Source organism: Bufo gargarizans, chromosome 6 (genome assembly GCF_014858855.1).
Source record: "Bufo gargarizans isolate SCDJY-AF-19 chromosome 6, ASM1485885v1, whole genome shotgun sequence".
Taxonomy (NCBI): Eukaryota; Metazoa; Chordata; class Amphibia; order Anura; family Bufonidae; genus Bufo; species Bufo gargarizans.
The window spans coordinates 347,189,535-347,207,652 of record NC_058085.1 but is presented as its reverse complement, the minus strand read 5'-3'; the positions used below and the strand labels follow the sequence as shown (position 1 = coordinate 347,207,652).

General features: G+C 41.2%; 1 protein-coding gene across 1 annotated transcript in view; it reads right to left on the bottom strand.

The window, feature by feature from the left end:
* The window catches only part of HPSE2 (heparanase 2 (inactive)), a 290,889-nt gene that overhangs the window by 41,178 nt on the left and 231,593 nt on the right, over positions 1–18,118 (bottom strand). The window contains exons 6-7 of the mRNA XM_044298791.1: positions 16,033–16,080; positions 207–300 (exon numbers count right to left, since the gene is read on the bottom strand). Coding sequence (XP_044154726.1) covers positions 207–300; positions 16,033–16,080 — 142 coding nt within the window. The remainder of the gene's footprint in view (positions 1–206; positions 301–16,032; positions 16,081–18,118) is intronic.

Here is an 18,118-nt window from a genome sequence, read left to right as displayed (position 1 = left end):
TAGAATAGGGGGAACACAGTAACCCCGGGTCAACTGAGCCACTATGGAACATGTGCTAAGTCTATGGGAGCTATGGAAATACCATGTGCAGAACCTCCTTCGTTCTACCAATCAATGGGGGTCCCTGCTGTTCTAACATTTATCATTCATCCAGTGTCTAGGGGAACACCGCTCTAAAAGACTTCACTTCTAAACACAATACTAACTTTCAGAATTTTCCGAATCTGATCAGATAACGTGTCCAGCAGTCGTGTTTTCATGAAGTCCATCGCTTTACCGACTCGTCCATCTACATTGTGACTATTATAAAAAAGAAGAAAAGACATTATACACGGTAATAAACATGTATCATATGCAGTTCACGTGTATGAGCGCACCAGATCTCACGCCTCATCCATACACAGATGTAATAAATCAGTCAGAAAGCCGAGGCGAGCCAGAAGCCACAGGACACAGCGCTGGTGGGCAACCACAGATAAAAATATGAGCACGAACATGAAATAAAGTGTGTGCGTAATAACAATACCAGTTACCGCTGACTGCCGCTCAGATGTGTGCAGATTTTACAGCTAGAATAATATTTTCACTGGACCTGAACTGAAATCTGCCATATTGAGGTATTGCTGCCGAATATGTGTTTCCCAGAAGCATAAAATTAAAACTTTACTACTGTTTTCACTGAAGAGGCTTTAGGAAAAGTATCAAGGGCCAAAGGAATCATATAAAAGAAGCAGAAGTTTATAGGTCTGTACAGAGAGGAGGTAATTCACTGACATGAAGTTTTTTCTTTTAGGGAACTCCTTAAAGGGGTTTTCCCATCTCAGACAATGGGGGCATATTGCTAGGATATACCCCCATTGTATGATAGATGCGGGTCCTACCGCTGGGACCTGCACCTACAACGAGAACAGAGCGGGACTCAGGGAGATCTGTGCATGGAGGACCCTAGATTTCCCAGGGGCCGTCCACCAGCAAGCGCTGCTCCCATAGAAGTGAATGGGAGCGCACAGCGCATGCGTGGCCCATGCTCCCGATTCATTTCTATGGGGCAGACGGCTATTTTCGCCGGCCCCATAGAAATGAATGGAGGGCGTTCATTTCCCGGCTCCGTTCTCATTGTAGGTGCAGGTCCCATCGGTGGGACTCGCACCTATCAGACAATGGGGGCATATCCTAGAGATATGCCCCCATTGTCTGAGATGGGAAAACCCCTTTAATGACCGGGCCATTCTGCACCCCTGTGACCAGACAGATTTTTGCAAATCTGACATGTGTCACTTTAAGTGGTAATAACTTTGGAATGCTTTTACTTATTCAAGCCATTCTGAGATTGTTTTCTTGTGACACATTGCACTTCATGTTAGTGGTAAATTTGAGTCAATATGTTTCACCTTTATTTATAAAAAGAAAATCTAAAATTTACAGAAAATTTGAAAAATTTATAATTTTCAAAATTTGAATTTCTCTGCTTTTAAGGCAGATAGTGATAACTCACAAAATAGCTATTACTTTACATTCCCCATTTGTCTACTTTATGTTGGCATCATTTTGAAAATGTCATTTTATTTTTTTAGGACGTTAGAAGGCTTAGAATTTTAGAAGCTATTCTTACATTTTTTTAGAAAATTTCTAAAACACACTTTTTTAAGGACCAGTTCAGTTATGAAGTCACTTTGTGCGCCTTACATAGTAGAAACCACCCAAAAATGGCCCCATTGTAGAAACTACACCCCTCAAGTATTCAAAACTGATGTTACAAACTTTGTTAACTCTTTATGTGCTCCACAAGAATTAAAGGAAAATGGAGATGACATTTAAAAATTTCACTTTTTTTGCAGATTTTCCATTTTAATAAATTTTTTCCTGTAACACAGCAAGGGTAAACAGCCAAACTAAACTCAATATCTATTGCCCTGATTCTGCAGTTTACATTAACACCCCATTATGTGGTTGTCGACTGTTGTATGGGCGTACTCTGCCGCACGATATGGCTTTTGGAGGGCAGATTTCACTGGAATAATTTTCAGGCACTGTGTCGCATTTGAAGGTACCCTGAGGTACCCCACAGTGGAAATCCCCAAAAAGTGACACCATTTTGGAACTACACCCCCAAGGAATTTTTCAAGGGGTGTAGTGAGCACTTTGGCCCAATATGCTTTTCATAGAATTTAGAAACCCTTGGCTGTAAAAAGGAAAAATTATATATTTTACTGAAAAATGTCACTTTAGGCCCAAGTTTTTTATTTTCATAAGGGGTAACAGGAGAAAGTCACCACAAAATTTGTTACTCAATTTCTCCTGAATACGGCAACACCCCATATGTGGTTGTCGACTGCTGTATGGGCATATGGCAGAGCTTAGAATAGATGGAGCACAATATCGTTTTAGGAGAGCAGATTTCACTGGAATAATAATTTTCAGGCGCTGTGTCGCATTTGAAGTTACCCTGAGGTACCCCAAAATGTGACCCCATTTTGGAAACTACACCCCTAAAGTATTCATCTAGGGGTGTAGTGAGAATTTTATTATTTTACGGTATTCATCTAGGGGTTTGTCTAATTTTCCAAATTATAATTGGCTAATAATATATTGAAATGTGGAGTGTTAAAAAACTGTGGATTGTATAATAAATTAAAAATGTCCAAAAGTGCATAAAAGAAGTAAAAAATATAAATTGATTAAATTAATAATCTAGGGAAGTATGGTAAATGCAGAAACACAGCTTAATGCAAAGTCCAGGCTTATCTGGACAGGTGTCACATTGATATATGGTATCCCGCCGTATCCCATTTTTGTAACAGATCCTACATATGACTGAAAGGCACCTGAAAAGGGGTACGCTGGTGTTATAATTGTCAACGTACAAGTGGTACACCTTATCTAAAAGAGGGTGCAAAAAATCCCACACTATTTTACCTGCCACATTGAGGGAAGGGGGGCATTCAGGAGGGCAAAACTGGGTATCTCTGCCTTCATACACTCAAAATTTATAGGTGTAGCCAGATCAGCTCTCCCAGAGCTCAGACATTTATAGCCCAAATCGTGCCCTCCTCCTTGGCAAATATTGGCGAAATTGAAGCCTGCCTTTAAAAAGGACAAGTGACTCGTCCACGGAAATATTTTTTTCTGGGGTGTAGACCTCTTTAATTTTTTTAATAATTTTTAAGGGGCATAATTTTATAAAGCCTGTCATGGCGGGGGTCATCACGTGGGGGGCCACTGTGTGTTGTCAGCGAATGAGGAAATCGCAGGATTGTTTCAAATCGCTGTCTTGTCATTACTTCCCTGTACATGGGGGTATCGTACAGGGACACATCAGATGACCAATAAGATCTCATAGTGTTTTTTTTTTTATGAGACCCATATTTAGAAGGAGGCCCCAAACTTTTAAAATGTCCGCCACAACAACAGGGCACCCTACGCCATTCTTGGCGTAATATGAGGTGGGGTGACTAGCGATGAATTGAGCAGTGTATATAATTGGTCTGCTCAACCATCAAATTTAGCAGTTCTCCTGATAAGAAGATTTAAAAAAATTCCACCCCCCTAAACCCCATAACATCATAACGGATGCCTGTGATAGAGTATATGACTCTGTGGGCATCCATTCGGGGTCAATAGCGCTAGTGCCAGGAAAGGAGTCTCGTCTGCGACTTTGCTGTGGCTCGTCATCACTAGTGTTAGCGGACGATGACGAAATTTGAAACTGTTCTGTCTTGCTTGCACTTTCTGTATCAGAACAGATAAATGCGTATGCCTCCTCTGCGTATACATACGCTCAGCCAGTTTATATGATGCAAATTACAATTTTTTTTAATATATATACTTTTTTTTTGTATATATATATACATATATATATATATATATATTTAGATATTTTTTTTCCAATCTTTTACCCTAACACTACTCTGAACTATTTCTAACTGCCAGTACTCAGGCTAACTAACTACGGCTAATTACCAGTAATTTAATATTTATTATTTTTGTATATATAAACGCCTAAACTATTTCTAGATAACTGCCAGTACTCTGGCGAACTAACTAAAACTATTTAATTAGTAATTTTTATATTTATATATATATATATATATATTTTTTTTTTTATTTTTTTTTTTACCAACGCCTAACTCTAACTTCAACTTCAACTATTTCAAGCTACCTATTGACCTATATACTACACTGTTTTATAAAAAAAAACAAAAAAAACGGTATCCGAAGTCGATTCGCTCATGCCTAATCATAGCAGCCAGGCTCCAACCACCGGAATTAGAGATGGAGCCTGCAGAGGGGTTAACTGCTAAAAATGAAAGATACGAGTCACATAATGGTCAAAAATAGTTTTATTTCTATCATGAAAAATCACCTGAAAGTGTAGGTACGCTTTAATTATGATGGTCTATTCATACATTGCAGATTTTTTGCAGAAATTTATTCACATGGAAAAACTATGCAGATGTACGGAACAGTTTTTTTGAAATTTGTCTCGTGTAAAAATGTACGCTGAAACTCATTTGATTAAATAAAAACTAATAGTGCTGTATTTTGTATCTGCAAGTAAAGCTACATGCACACGACCGTATGTGTTTTGCAGTCTGCAAATTGTGGATCCACAAAAAACAAAAACGGATGACATCCGTATGCCATCCGTTTTCTTTTGCGGACAAACGGACAAGAATAGGACATGTTCTATTTTTTTTGCAGGGCTACGGAATGGACATACTGATGCGGACAGCACACTGTGTCCTGTCCGCGTTTTTTTGCGAACCCATTGAAATGAATAGGTCCGCATCCTATCCGCAAAAAAAACGGAACGGACACGGAAACAAACAATGTTCATGTGCCTGTAGCCTTACTTTGATGTGCAGAACATTTGATAATCCAGCACTGACTGTGTCCAATTAAAAGGGTTATCCTATGATTAATGTGAAAAATTAAAATCAGACATCATATAGTACATGACAATCTCTTTCTAACAAAGCTAGAACCAGCCCTGTACCTCACATGGATCCAGAGATCTCCCCATTCATTGCTCTGCTAGATTTATATCAAGCTGGCAGGTCAAGGGGAGTGTCTATTCTGCTGCAGCTCAGGGGGTGTGTCTCAGCTCTGCCTATCACAGCTCAGGGGGCGTGTCCATGCTCTGCCTATCACAGCTCAGGAGGCAGTTGAAGGATGTAACTGAGCATGTGCGGCCATCTCAGTGAGCAGGACAAAGAAATAAGAAAAAGAACAAACAGCAGGTGGCGCCATACAGATATATTTTATTGATTAACTGAATTTTTTATTACGTGTAATTACAAAAGTATTCAGATCCAGGTGCTGGTTTAAAAACTATAGAATATTTTTTTGTGGGACAACCCATTTAAAGAGGGATTTCTACAAACCGGATTCCAAAAAAGTTGGGACACTATACAAATCGTGAATAAATACTGAATGCAATGATGTGGAGGTGCCAACTTCTAATATTTTATTCAGAATAGAACATAAATCACGGAACAAAAGTTTAAACTGAGAAAATGTACCATTTTAAGGGAAAAATATGTTGAATCAGAATTTCATGGTGTCAACAAATCCCCAAAAAGTTGGGACAAGGCCATTTTCACCACTCTGTGGCATCTCCCCTTCTTCTTACAACACTCAACAGACGTCTGGGGACCGAGGAGACCAGTTTCTCAAGTTTAGAAATAGGAATGCTCTCCCATTCTTGTCTAATACAGGCCTCTAACTGTTCAATCATCTTGGGCCTTCTTTGTTGCACCTTCCTCTTTATGATGCGCCAAATGTTCTCTATCGGTGAAAGATCTGGACTGCAGACTGGCCATTTCAGTACCCGGATCCTTCTCCTACGCAGCCATGATGTTGTGATTGATGCAGAATGTGGTCTGGCATTATATTGTTGAAAAATGCAGGGTCTTCCCTGAAAGAGATGACGTCTGGATGGGAGCATATGTTGTTCTAGAACCTGAATATATTTTTCTGCATTGATGGTGCCTTTCCAGACATGCAAGCTGCCCATGCCACACGCACTCATGCAACCCCATACCATCAGAGATGCAGGCTTCTGAACTGAGCGTTGATAACAACTTGGGTTGTCCTTGTCCTCTTTGGTCCGGATGACATGGCGTCCCAGATTTCCATAAAGAACTTCGAATCGTGACTCGTCTGACCACAGAACAGTCTTCCATTTTGCCACACTCCATTTTAAATGATCCCTGGCCCAGTGAAAACGCCTGAGCTTGTGGATCTTGCTTAGAAATGGCTTCTTCTTTGCACTGTAGAGTTTCAGCTGGCAACGGCGGATGGCACGGTGGATTGTGTTCACTGACAATGGTTTCTGGAAGTATTCCGGAGCCCATTCTGTGATTTCCTTTACAGTAGCATTCCTGTTTGTGGTGCAGTGTCGTTTAAGGGCCCGGAGATCACGGGCATCCAGTATGGTTTTACGGCCTTGACCCTTACGCACAGAGATTGTTCCAGATTCTCTGAATCTTCGGATGATGTTATGCACAGTTGATGATGATAGATGCAAAGTCTTTGCAATTTTTCGCTGGGTAACACCTTTCTGATATTGCTCCACTATCTTTCTGCGCAACATTGTGGGAATTGGTGATCCTCTACCCATCTTGGCTTCTGAGAGACACTGCCACTCTGAGAAGCTCTTTATACCCAATCATGTTGCCAATTGACCTAATTAGTGTTAATTGGTCTTCCAGCTCTTCGTTATGCTCAAATTTACTTTTTCCAGCCTCTTATTGCTACTTGTCCCAACTTTTTTGGGATTTGTTGACACCGTGAAAATTTTAATCAACGTATTTTTCCTTTAAAATGATACATTTACTCGTATTAAACGTTTGATCTGTCATCTACGTTCTATTACAAATAAAATATTGACATTTGCCATCTCCACATCATTGCATTCAGCTTTTATTCACAATTTGTTTAGTGTCCCAACTTTTTTGGAATCCGGTTTGTAACTTGTAAAGTGATGGCCTATCGCTAGGAGTAGGATCTGCCATCACATCATAATCAGTGAGGGTCTGATTTCTGTGACACCCAGCATCCTGAAAATGAAGGGATCACATCACTGGGCATCCCTTCAGTGTTTTTCCTGGCAAAGTGGTGCTCCTGGTTGTGTAGGTGAACTTCAGGGGGTGACATTCATATAAACTGATTTGTGCTGCAGGTCCCCTGCTTTCAGTAGGTGATGACCAGGAGCACCACTGTGTAGGGAAAGACTGAAGGGGCCTCTTCATTCTCCAGATCATAGGGTCCCAAAGGTTGAACCCCCACCAATAAAGTGACGGCATATCCCAGCAATTTTTATATTAATCTCATATGACAAAAAAGATATATAGAGAAGGAAAATAACATGTAAATGTAACTGGTATAGAAGACTATACATTTCTTTATGTTACTTTTTTACTTGTGAAAAAATTGAAAAAGGTGTATTTAACGGAACAAAATGTTGTAGAGTGCGATACTGAGTTTTAGAGAAAGACTCCTGCAAACACGTGGGCATAAAAACAATAACACAATTAGAAATGTAACAAAGAAACGGTACTAAACATCATAAAAGCCAAAAGACAAGCAAATCTGGTTTGGTATCTGTTGCTTCATACTGGAGAAAAATAAATTTATATCCATATGCAAATGAGCAGTTACGTGCGCTGAGGGTGGACTCAAGCCGGCGCTCTGTGCACCCTTGCTCCTCCTGCTTTCTCTCCTAGCCACTCCCTCTTCTTAATTGACAGGGCCAGGATCTTGCATAGTTATATCACCTAGCCCTGACAACCAAGGAGAGGGAGGGGCTGATAGAGGAGACTGGAGGAGCAATGGTGCACAGAGTGTCCTGGGCCCACCCTCAGTGCACTTAACTGCTCATTTGCATATGGAATAAAAGTACTTTTCTACAGAATGAAGCAACAGATTCAGCTGAGCTAGTCCTACAAGCATTGTGCCTGGTTTATCAGACCATTTACCCCGCTTCTTTGAAGGCCATAACTTTTATTTATTTACTATATAAATACTTTTTGTGATTTTTTTCAATGATACATGGGGCTTTATTTTTTTCATTTTTGTTGTAGTATTTTTATTTATTTTTTATAACCAGGAAAGTGTAAAAAAAACAAGTCTTTCACATTTTTTTTTCCATTTTTTTTCTTAATAACCCAATGTGCAACATATATTTTTTTTTAAACTATGCCCCATTTCGGTCCTTTTGATAAATGGGATGTACGAGTTATGGTCACCAGGGGTGGGGTTAGAAGCTGTGGTGTGGCATGCGGTGGCTTATTTTTTCATTTAGTCTTTTTTTTTTACACTTTTTTTAAATACTAACTTTTTTTTTTTTTACACCTTGTGCTCCCCATAAGGTCAAACAAGACCTTTGGGGGACATTTAACATATATAACAAAGAGAGAAAAATTGTATAAAAAATCCCTTCATAATGACACCAGTACACTTTCTATAAACCAGATGTAGCGGTAATTGCTTCCTCTCTTGGAATGACCTCCATAGAATTAAGTGGAGAAGGTTCATATGTGCCTCAGGTGTAACGGCAACGCCCCCGTTGCTCCTAGGGGCTCCTTTGTATATATCAAAACATCGTTTTTCTCAGCAATGCGGGCACATATGAACATGGGACCAACACCAGATGCCTTCAGCTGCCAAGTGCACAGGGATGCACCTCCAATGAGGTGAGGCATATGCCTTAGGCAGCGCCAGGTAGGGGAAAGTGGGGGGCAGCGGAAGGGCTGTCATCATGGTCTGAATGGAGAAGATAAGGAAATGAGGAGATATCACTGGATGTATGAGGTATGTGGTTCTGTATTACTCTGTATGTTTTGTAGCATTGTATGTAATGCTTTTCAAGTGTGTCTTTAACAGTAGGGCTGAAGGAAATTGGTTAGGTTAAGAATTTAGCATGGGGGGCGCGCTATTTCAATTTTTTTGCCTCAGGCAGCAGAAAGGCTAGGTGCACCCCTGCAAGTGCACATGCAACAGATCAGCCAGTTTCACTGCTGACAGATGCCCTTTAAGCCACCCATAAAGTGGCCTTACACATTAGATGAATGTTGGGTGAACAAGTTGATATCATGATTGACCACCTAGCCCTCTAAACTGTATGACTCTCCTCCAGCCCTCTAAACTGTATGACTCTCCTCCAGCCCTCTAAACTGTATGACTCTTCTCCAGCCCTCTAAACTGTATGACTCTCCTGCCGCAGCAGATGTCGGAGGAAACAATGGTCGGCCATGATGGATTTCAGCAAGTCATCACAAGAGGTATCTGGCAGCAGCTCATTCCCCTCCTGTGGTTGAGAGCACATGCATGCTGGGGAACAGCTGTCGGTCAAACAGATGTTCTGAATCTATAGTGTTGGGCTAGCCTTAATTCGGTCCTGTCGGTAGAGTAGATATCTGCAATGTATGTACTGAACTAACAGCATTCCAAATAAAATATTAAAATGGAAGGAACCATATATAACTGATTTCCTCCGGCCTCTGTTTTCTCTGTAACGTCTTTATGGAGTCAGATGATATCAGGTCTAAGGAAAGAAAGTCCTCCTCGGTGCAGACGTCTTTTATGTATGACATATGACAGTCTGCAAGCGCCAGCAGCTCTAAGACATATATTTCAGTAACGTTGGCCAGTAAGCTTTCAACGCGTCGCGTTCTGCACCATATTTCCAAAGAAAGTAACCTATGACTTCACTGTATGTGTAGGGTGTCTACATAGAACAATGCATTTCCATGTAAAGATGGCCTTCACAAATGGAGAGCGGAAAGAAGCAATCCCAGAAGTGAAATTACCTTTTCTTCTTGCCAGTTTTTTTTTCCTGCTCATTATTTCCCAGCTATTAAAACACGGCGTTATTTTTTTTAGAAGTACCGTGTCTGATTAGACCAAACTAATTGACTTAAATAGAAATTCAAGACCTAATTTTGAGCCCCTGTGAGGTTTTGAGGAATGAAGTTAAGATCTTTTTATAATTCCTCCTTGTGGGGTGTCTGGATTATGTAGAGCCGGCAACCTGCCCCGAGGAATAAATCTCCAATCTACAGATTGTACTTGCTGATTTCTGAAAATAAGGAAATGAAGCGTTTCTTGCAATTCTTGGGTCTGTGTCTCACATTCCGTTTTCTCTCCTTATGGGAAACGTAATAGCCCGGCTATTCGAGAGCAGGAACATTTGCAGTGCTTTACATCAATAGCATGTTTAACAACGTATTCACATGTATATTGCAGAATTAAAGGGGGAGTCCGGAGGGGGATCTTTTAGAAAGGGCTATGCTTCTGGTCTTGACATAGAGGAATAGCCTGGAGATGCCTGCTCAACCAATCACTGGCACAGGGTTGACCCGCCTCATTCAAGGATTGGCGGAGAGGCATCTTCAGCCATTTCCTGTGTGTCAAGAGAGGATCAGAAAACAGAGAAAAGTGCTGGAACGGGAGCGGCAGGAAATCAGCAAGGATGAGTATCCCTATTTTTACCCCAGTTTGAATCCTTTGTGAAGAATTTTCCCCCTGAACAACCCCTTTAACCTTCCTTGCTAAGATTCACTTGTGTCTGGGTCATAACCATAGTTCCCTTAGCATAGCCACACACTACAATAGAGCTAACTATTTATTGCAGGTTCCATCTTATGATATCTACAGTAAGGGCAACACATATGCCCTTATGTGACTAATATTGACCATTGCGCATACGCCAACGGCATGACGTCATCGCGGACGCACGCAGCCACCATCTAGACAGTACACTCTAGCCTCCTTTATAAAACCCAGCGCGCCCCACACAGCGTTCACATCCGGCCGAATTCTTTACAGCTAACCACTTCAGGTAATTACTGGTCTCTTCCCTCTTCCTCTAGAGACTATTTAACGACTTGTACATTACAAACAGGCATCTAGGGACACCATATCAGGGGACCTATAGCTAGACTTCCTGATTTATATGATAAGACTTTACTTATGTATGTATATATTCAAGTGTTCCACTGACTTATAATTATTATGCTAACATATGATGCCACCATTGCTACCCCTTATATGCTGTCCGTCAATGCCTCACTGTGTCTTGCTGTAATGATGATACTCTTGGAATTATTTCCCCTTTAAGTTGCTTTCTTGCTTTGACATATACTGGACCCTCAATTGATTTTTCCAGAATCTCTTTCATGATCCTCATTTCATTCACATGAACTTACAAATGTTTCCAATTTATATAATTTCTTATAGATCCCTTGACAAAGGCCAGACATATGGCCGAAACGTTGGGACATGCTATGCAAGTTTGATTTGCTTCTACCCGGATGTATCAATTATATATGTGAATATATGAATATATGAAATGAAATGATGTAAAACATCAACCTATAATTAAATTGCATCAAAACTACTGTGGTGTGCCACGAATTTCTTCATTGTGTCTGGGTCAAACACCAAAAATTGAAGTGGTGGTCTTCTCAAAGAGTTTGTCTTTTGCATATGTTTCTCTGTATAGAACATAGTTAATCAGTGAATTTATTATTTAATTGGAACACAGGTAGGCACTATGGGGGACATTTATTAAGACTGGCGATTTAGATGCTGTCTTAATCCCCCTGTGCTGCCGGGGGATGCGCCAAAGTTATGTAGAGGTGCAGGCCTCTACATAACCTTGGTGCCGCCAGCCGCTCAACATGGTTTAAACTATGCCAGCTCCCTTGCTGTGAGACGGGCCACCCGGTTCAACTTCTTCCCCACCCACGCCACAATCCTTATTGCGGGGTAAAGTCACAGAATTTGTCGCAAAACCCCTTTGCAACAAAATCTGTCACCTAAATACTCCAAAAAGTGGTGTATAACAAATAATAAATGACTGTCTAAATATATATATTGTGGCACAAATCTACACCTCCTCACACTTGACATAGATTAGATTTTCTGACTTTTATACAGTCTTAAAATTCTTATTTTGCATACTAGCAGGAAGTTGGGGATGCATAACAGAAAGTATAACCGCAGGATCAGACTACACAGGGTTTGTTTTGTTGTCTGTTACCATGGAGATGCATAGCTCTGCATAGCATCGGTAGACACAAAACAGTAGGACATTTTTAGTGTTGCACGACATTTTGTCGCACCAATGTCGCGTGCCAATTTTTATAATGGTAGTCTATGGTGTCGCACTGCAACAGTCGCAAAAAATCTATTTGAGATGGATTTTTCTGCGACTGTCGCGTTGCAGATGCAGCATGTCGCATTGCGACACCATAGACCATTATAAAAATTGTTGCGCGACAAATGTTGCAGTGTCGTCGTGTAGACCTAGCCTTACAGCTCCACCATATTCTTTTTAGGTATTGGCCCTAAAGAGGTTTTCCAGTTAACAACATGTATCACCTATCCTGTGGGTCTGACTGCTAGGACTCTGACACTGATCAGGAGAACAAAGGATCGCTGAGTTCCCACGTGTGTAAGGAGAGGTAATGAGCATGTGTGACCACCACTCCATTCACAGTCTATGAGACCGCCAGGGTCAGCACTTGGATACCTCTATTATTCCATACTTCACGCATGCACATCACCGTTCCAATCATTTGTGGAACTCAGGGACCCCCATTTGCATGATCAGTGGGGATCTTAGCAGTTAGACCCCCAACAAGCACACATTTATTACCCATCCTGGGAATAGGAGATAAATGCTGTTAATGGGAAACGCTCCTCTAATGGCGGGCTGTCGGATACTGAATTATTATAATAACAGGCACTCATTTTTGAATCTCATACGACACTTTAGTCTCTAGTACATCTTTAGCCTGATTTCTCCTATCGACATGATGTTATTTATTATGTTGCAGACATGATTATTGCAGTCTGTACAGTTATTACTATGGATTAATATCATTTAGCTATAACCCAGCAGCTCAGTCTCTTCAGAATCATTTCCATAATTTGACAGATTCTTGGTTTATCTGGGGCTGGAAAATGGAAGAAGGTTAGGAAAGTGAGGCAAACACTTCAAGAAGGGCTGCAACTCAAGGTCCAGGTGCAAGTGTTTCCAGGGACCCGGGGGACACAGAGTTCTTGCGGTATGGGCCAGCTGAGCGAGGAACAGCTGCTGACTGATCATACAAGGCAATACTAACAGCACAGCATTGTGCTATGCGGTGTACAGTTCCAACATATATGTCAGGCAGGACAGGCTGTCATTATACCAGGCTGGTTGTATCCCAGAAACTAAAGAGATGTTAATGAGTTATGGTTCTGAACCCCTTAAAGATTTTTTTTTTACTGATGACCTATGATCAGTATCTGATTAGTGGGGGTCCAACACCCGGGACCCCCGGCGATCAGCTGTTTGAGAAGGCACTGGTGCTCGCAGTAGCACCATGGCCTTCTCCCTGCTCACCAGGCACAGCGCCCTACATTGTATAGTGGCTGTGCTGCCCTTCAATGGGGTGAGCTGCGCCAAATCCATGCGACCGATGAACGTGATGTCACATGGCCTAGGCTAAGCTGCGAGAAGGTCAGTGCCTTCTCAAACAGCTGATCGGCAGGGGTGCTTGATGCCAGACCCCAATGATCTCGGAAAACATTTTAAGAGTGAAAGTCTATCCACAGGATAGGACATCAATGTCTCATCGGCTGGGGTCCGACAACCCACACGTCCACCAATCAGCTGTTTCAGAGTAGCCCCGAGACTGGAAATTGGCACTGGAACTACACAGAGCTGTTCTCCCAACGGAGAAACTCATGCACCATTTTGGGTTATTTTCAGTCCAAGACTCATTCGTTCAAATAAATGAGTTAAAAAAAGAGAACTCACACTGACATGTCTGAATCAGGCCTTATTTGATTAAAATTTTTAATTTTTTATAAACATTTTTCTAAATTCTTTTTTCTTATGTCCCAGTAGAAGACTTAAACCTGTGCATTTAGGCAACAGTGCCAAGCTTACATCACATAATGGGGTTGTGCCAAGATATAAACTTAGGGGGTCATTTATTAAGACTAGCGATTTCAACGCTGGCTGGTGCTGGCGGCGGATGCGCCAAAGTTTTGTAGAGACGCAGGCCCCTATATAACTTTGGTGCTTGGTGTCACCGGCCATTCAACATGGTTTAAAATATGCCAGCTCCCATGCTGGCATAGTTTATAAGACGATTTCCCGTGCCATAAACTGGCGTGGAAAAAATAATGAATGAGACGGACCGGCTGGCTGGCCAGCTCTCTTCCCTGCTCATGCCATTCCCAGTTTTTCCGCCACCTCGGAAAAGTGGCGTGAGCGGGGAAAAGTTGCAGAATTTGTTCCACAAAAGTGGCGTAAAAACAATAATAAATGACCCCCTTATTCCTTATCCTCAGGATAGGGAAAAGTGTCTGATCAGTGTGGGTCTAACCGCTGCGACCCCCGTGATCACAGGAGCCCTGAGCCCCACCATATCAATGAAGTGGCCGTCAAATATGAGTGCTGCTTCTCCATTTATCTCTATGGGATTAAGGAAAAACAGAGGTGGTACACTCACCTGAGGCCAATAGAAGGAGGCACGGACAACGCCGGGAGCCTAGGCGTGAAGGTACGTATCCAAAGTAAAAAAGAGAAGAAGAGTCCAGCTTCCAAAAGTACGTAGTAACTTTAATAGTTCAGTGCAGTAAAAAACAGACAATTCATGTCTACGCGTTTCAGATCTTGTAATATTGACCCTTAATCACGACTCTTCATCTCTATGGGATTGTACCAAGATTAAAACTTGTACCCTGCCCAGATCAGTAGGACTCTGACCACTAGGACCTCCAACAACCACAAGAACTGGAATCCCGAGTCCCCTAAATGAATGGAGCAGTGGTCGAGCATGCACACTGCCTCTCCATTCATATCTATGGTACAGCACTCATCTATATATCTCTGGCAATCTCAAAGAGAATGAATTAAGCAGTAACATGCATGCTCAACCCGACGATCCATTCATTTTGGGGAATCAGGACCCTCATGATCAATGGTGGCGGCAGTTTTTATCTCGGTACAACCCCCTTAATTGTATACCTGGTCAGCATGTGAAATTCTGAAGAACATACTCTCCGAGTTTAAGAAAGTAATCTGGAATAGATTCATTCAAGGAGGTGAAGGTCACAGGAGAAGTATTCTTGATGAGGGGCTAACTATACAAGTATTTCATCTTATATTCGGCTTCTTGCATATTTTTCTTTCCGACTATATGTTTACAGACCAGATACAGTGATATTCTCTATAGAGCAGTACATTTCTTCCCAAGGCTGGATATCAAGATGGACGCCTACAGACAAACATTGCTTCCAGCCAACTTTACATTGAGGAATGCTAACATGTCAGTTACAAGTGAAACTGATATATCCATCAATATCCTAAAGCAGGAGGGTCCATACAGAAAAAAATAAAAATGCTGCCCTCTGATGGCGCCTCATGCCATCACACTAGAGATGAGGGAATCAATTCGTAAGAATCAATTCATTTTATCAAGCAAGGTTCTGCACCTGCGACAAGGTGTCCCCGGAGCTGAGGACACTCCCCCCACTGCTTGATTGAGAGGGCCCTGACATATCGCGCCTGCGTCGCTGATCCAAGTAGTGGGCGCAAGTGCAAAGTTTCTGCTTCCGCTACTGGAGCAGCAACTGCGCTTAAGGGTAGCTGCGCACAAACAGTCGCTTCTCCAGTAGCAGAAGCAGAGCCTCGGAGCAGCTGAGTAAAGCTGAAGATTGTCAGGGCTGACTGAGATGCCCGGCCCTGTCAATCAAACGATGGGGGGAGCGTCCTAAGCAGATGCAGAACCTTGCTTCATGAGACGAATCAAATCTTACAAATTGATTCCCTCAACTGTATATCACACCAACCATACTGGAACAGGAGAGCCCGAGGTCTGCAATTAGTGATGAATGTAAAAATGATCAAAAGATCATTAGTTTGTATAAATGTTTTGATTTTTAGAAAAAATTTGACCGTAATAAAATTTTAAGAAATTTGCTAATATGAATGCATACGTAAAAAATACAAAAAATCAGAATACCTACTGTTGCCAGGTAACTGCATCCACCGCTCTTCCAGCCACCTTCATAAAGCTGCAACACAAAGCAAAGGTCTTATAAAATATCCAAATGTACTTATGTACAACTCCAAAGTCATAGCTGTGTACACCACCTGCAACATCGGGCGCGGCCCCCTGTGGGTGCGCTGCATGTTATAGAGCAGGAGGAGCTGAGCAGATGTATTGTTTTGTAGGGTTCTTAGTATATACCATGTATTGTATTGATTTAAATCGGATTCCCACATCATAGTGATGGCTATTGCTAGGTCAAACCTCTGGGAGCGCCGCTTATCATAAGAATTAAAGGGGCTGTGCCACAAAACCGATTCTACATTTTTTAAACCAGCACCTGAATCTGAATACTTTTGGAATTGGAGTTATTCAATAAAATTATTTAATTTAGCGGCTTTGGGTACCAAACATGCGCGATTTTTCTCACGCGAGTGCAAAACGCATTACAATGTTTTGCACTCGCGCGGAAAAATCGCGAGTGTTCCCGCAACGCACCCGCACATTTTCCCACAACGCCCGTCTGAAAGAGGCCTTATGGATAAAGGTGCTCTGGCTCTATGACTCCGTCAACCTCAATCAAATATATTATAAAAATAGACAGGCACACACTTTAATTGGAATAATCCAGAGGTCTTTAGTCTGTATCATTCACATATTCCTTTATTATGTTTATAAGAAAATATTAAAAAAATATAATAATAATAATAATAATTTGACTTAAAATACCAATACCCCTCTATTTGCCGTATATGGGGTAAATATGTTATGTCTCCCTTACTCCCACATATACATATAATACAGTACTATATACTGTAGATAGTCTCTATCCCCTATATATGCCCCTTCTAGTCCAACTGGATGCTGGATTAGTATTCAGCTAATATTATTCTTCAAAGAATGTTCAGGATTAGGTCATCAATATGGATACATTGTCTCTTTTTCTTTCCAAATGATATAAAACCCATCAGCAGTATATAAATAATATGCAGACAAATCGTCAATCCGAAAGGTTATTTTAGATTGTTGTGTAGATATACAATTCACCAAGGGTTCCCATGCATTGGTTTTCTGAGTCTCCTTTGTATAGATGGCAATATATATTCAGCAATGGTCATAAGATATATTTTTTATGCTGCTATCCACCGTGGTGTCCCACGTGGCAGCAACTATTGCTTCCCGCACTGGAGATACAGAGAGCACGTGAGTTACCCTACGAAGGTCTAGGCGGTTGAGGCAAAGTGCGCCCTATCACGTGGGTGTAGGGATCCAGCAAACCACAGTACAGGTACCACGGTCCGTGTTAGCTCTACAGCTACTGCGTGGGACGCCACGGTGGATAGCGGCATAAAAAATATATCTTCTAATAGTGAGTATAGACTCCTGACCATTGCTGAATATATATTGCCATCTATACAAAGGAGACTCAGAAAACCAATGCATGGGAACCCTTGGTGAATTGTATATCTACACAACAATCTAAAATAACCTTTCGGATTGACGATTTGTCTGCATATTATTTATATACTGCTGATGGGTTTTATATCAATTGGAAAGAAAAAGAGACAATGTAACCATATTGATGACCTAATCCTGAACATTCTTTGAACTATAATATTAGCTGAATACTAATCCAGCATCCAGTTGGACTAGAAGGGGCATATATAGGGGATAGAGACTATCTATATAGTACCGTATTGTATGTATATGTGGAAGTAAAGGGAGACCTAACATATTTACCCCATATACAGCAAATAGAGGGGTATTGGTTTTTTAAGTATTATTATTCTTATATTTTTTATATTTTCTTATAAACATAATAAAGGAATATGTGGATGATACAGAATAAAGACCTCTGGATTATTCCAAATGAAGTGTGTGCCTGTCTATATTTATAAATTATTCAATAAAATGTATCTGTATGGCGCCACCTGCTGTTTGTTCTTTTCCTTATTCATGTCTACCTCACTGAGTTACTCACACACGCTCAGTTTAAATCTTCCACTGTCACCAGCCCTATCTTCTGCTAGAAGCTGTGGTAGGTATAGGGAGAGAGCTGCACA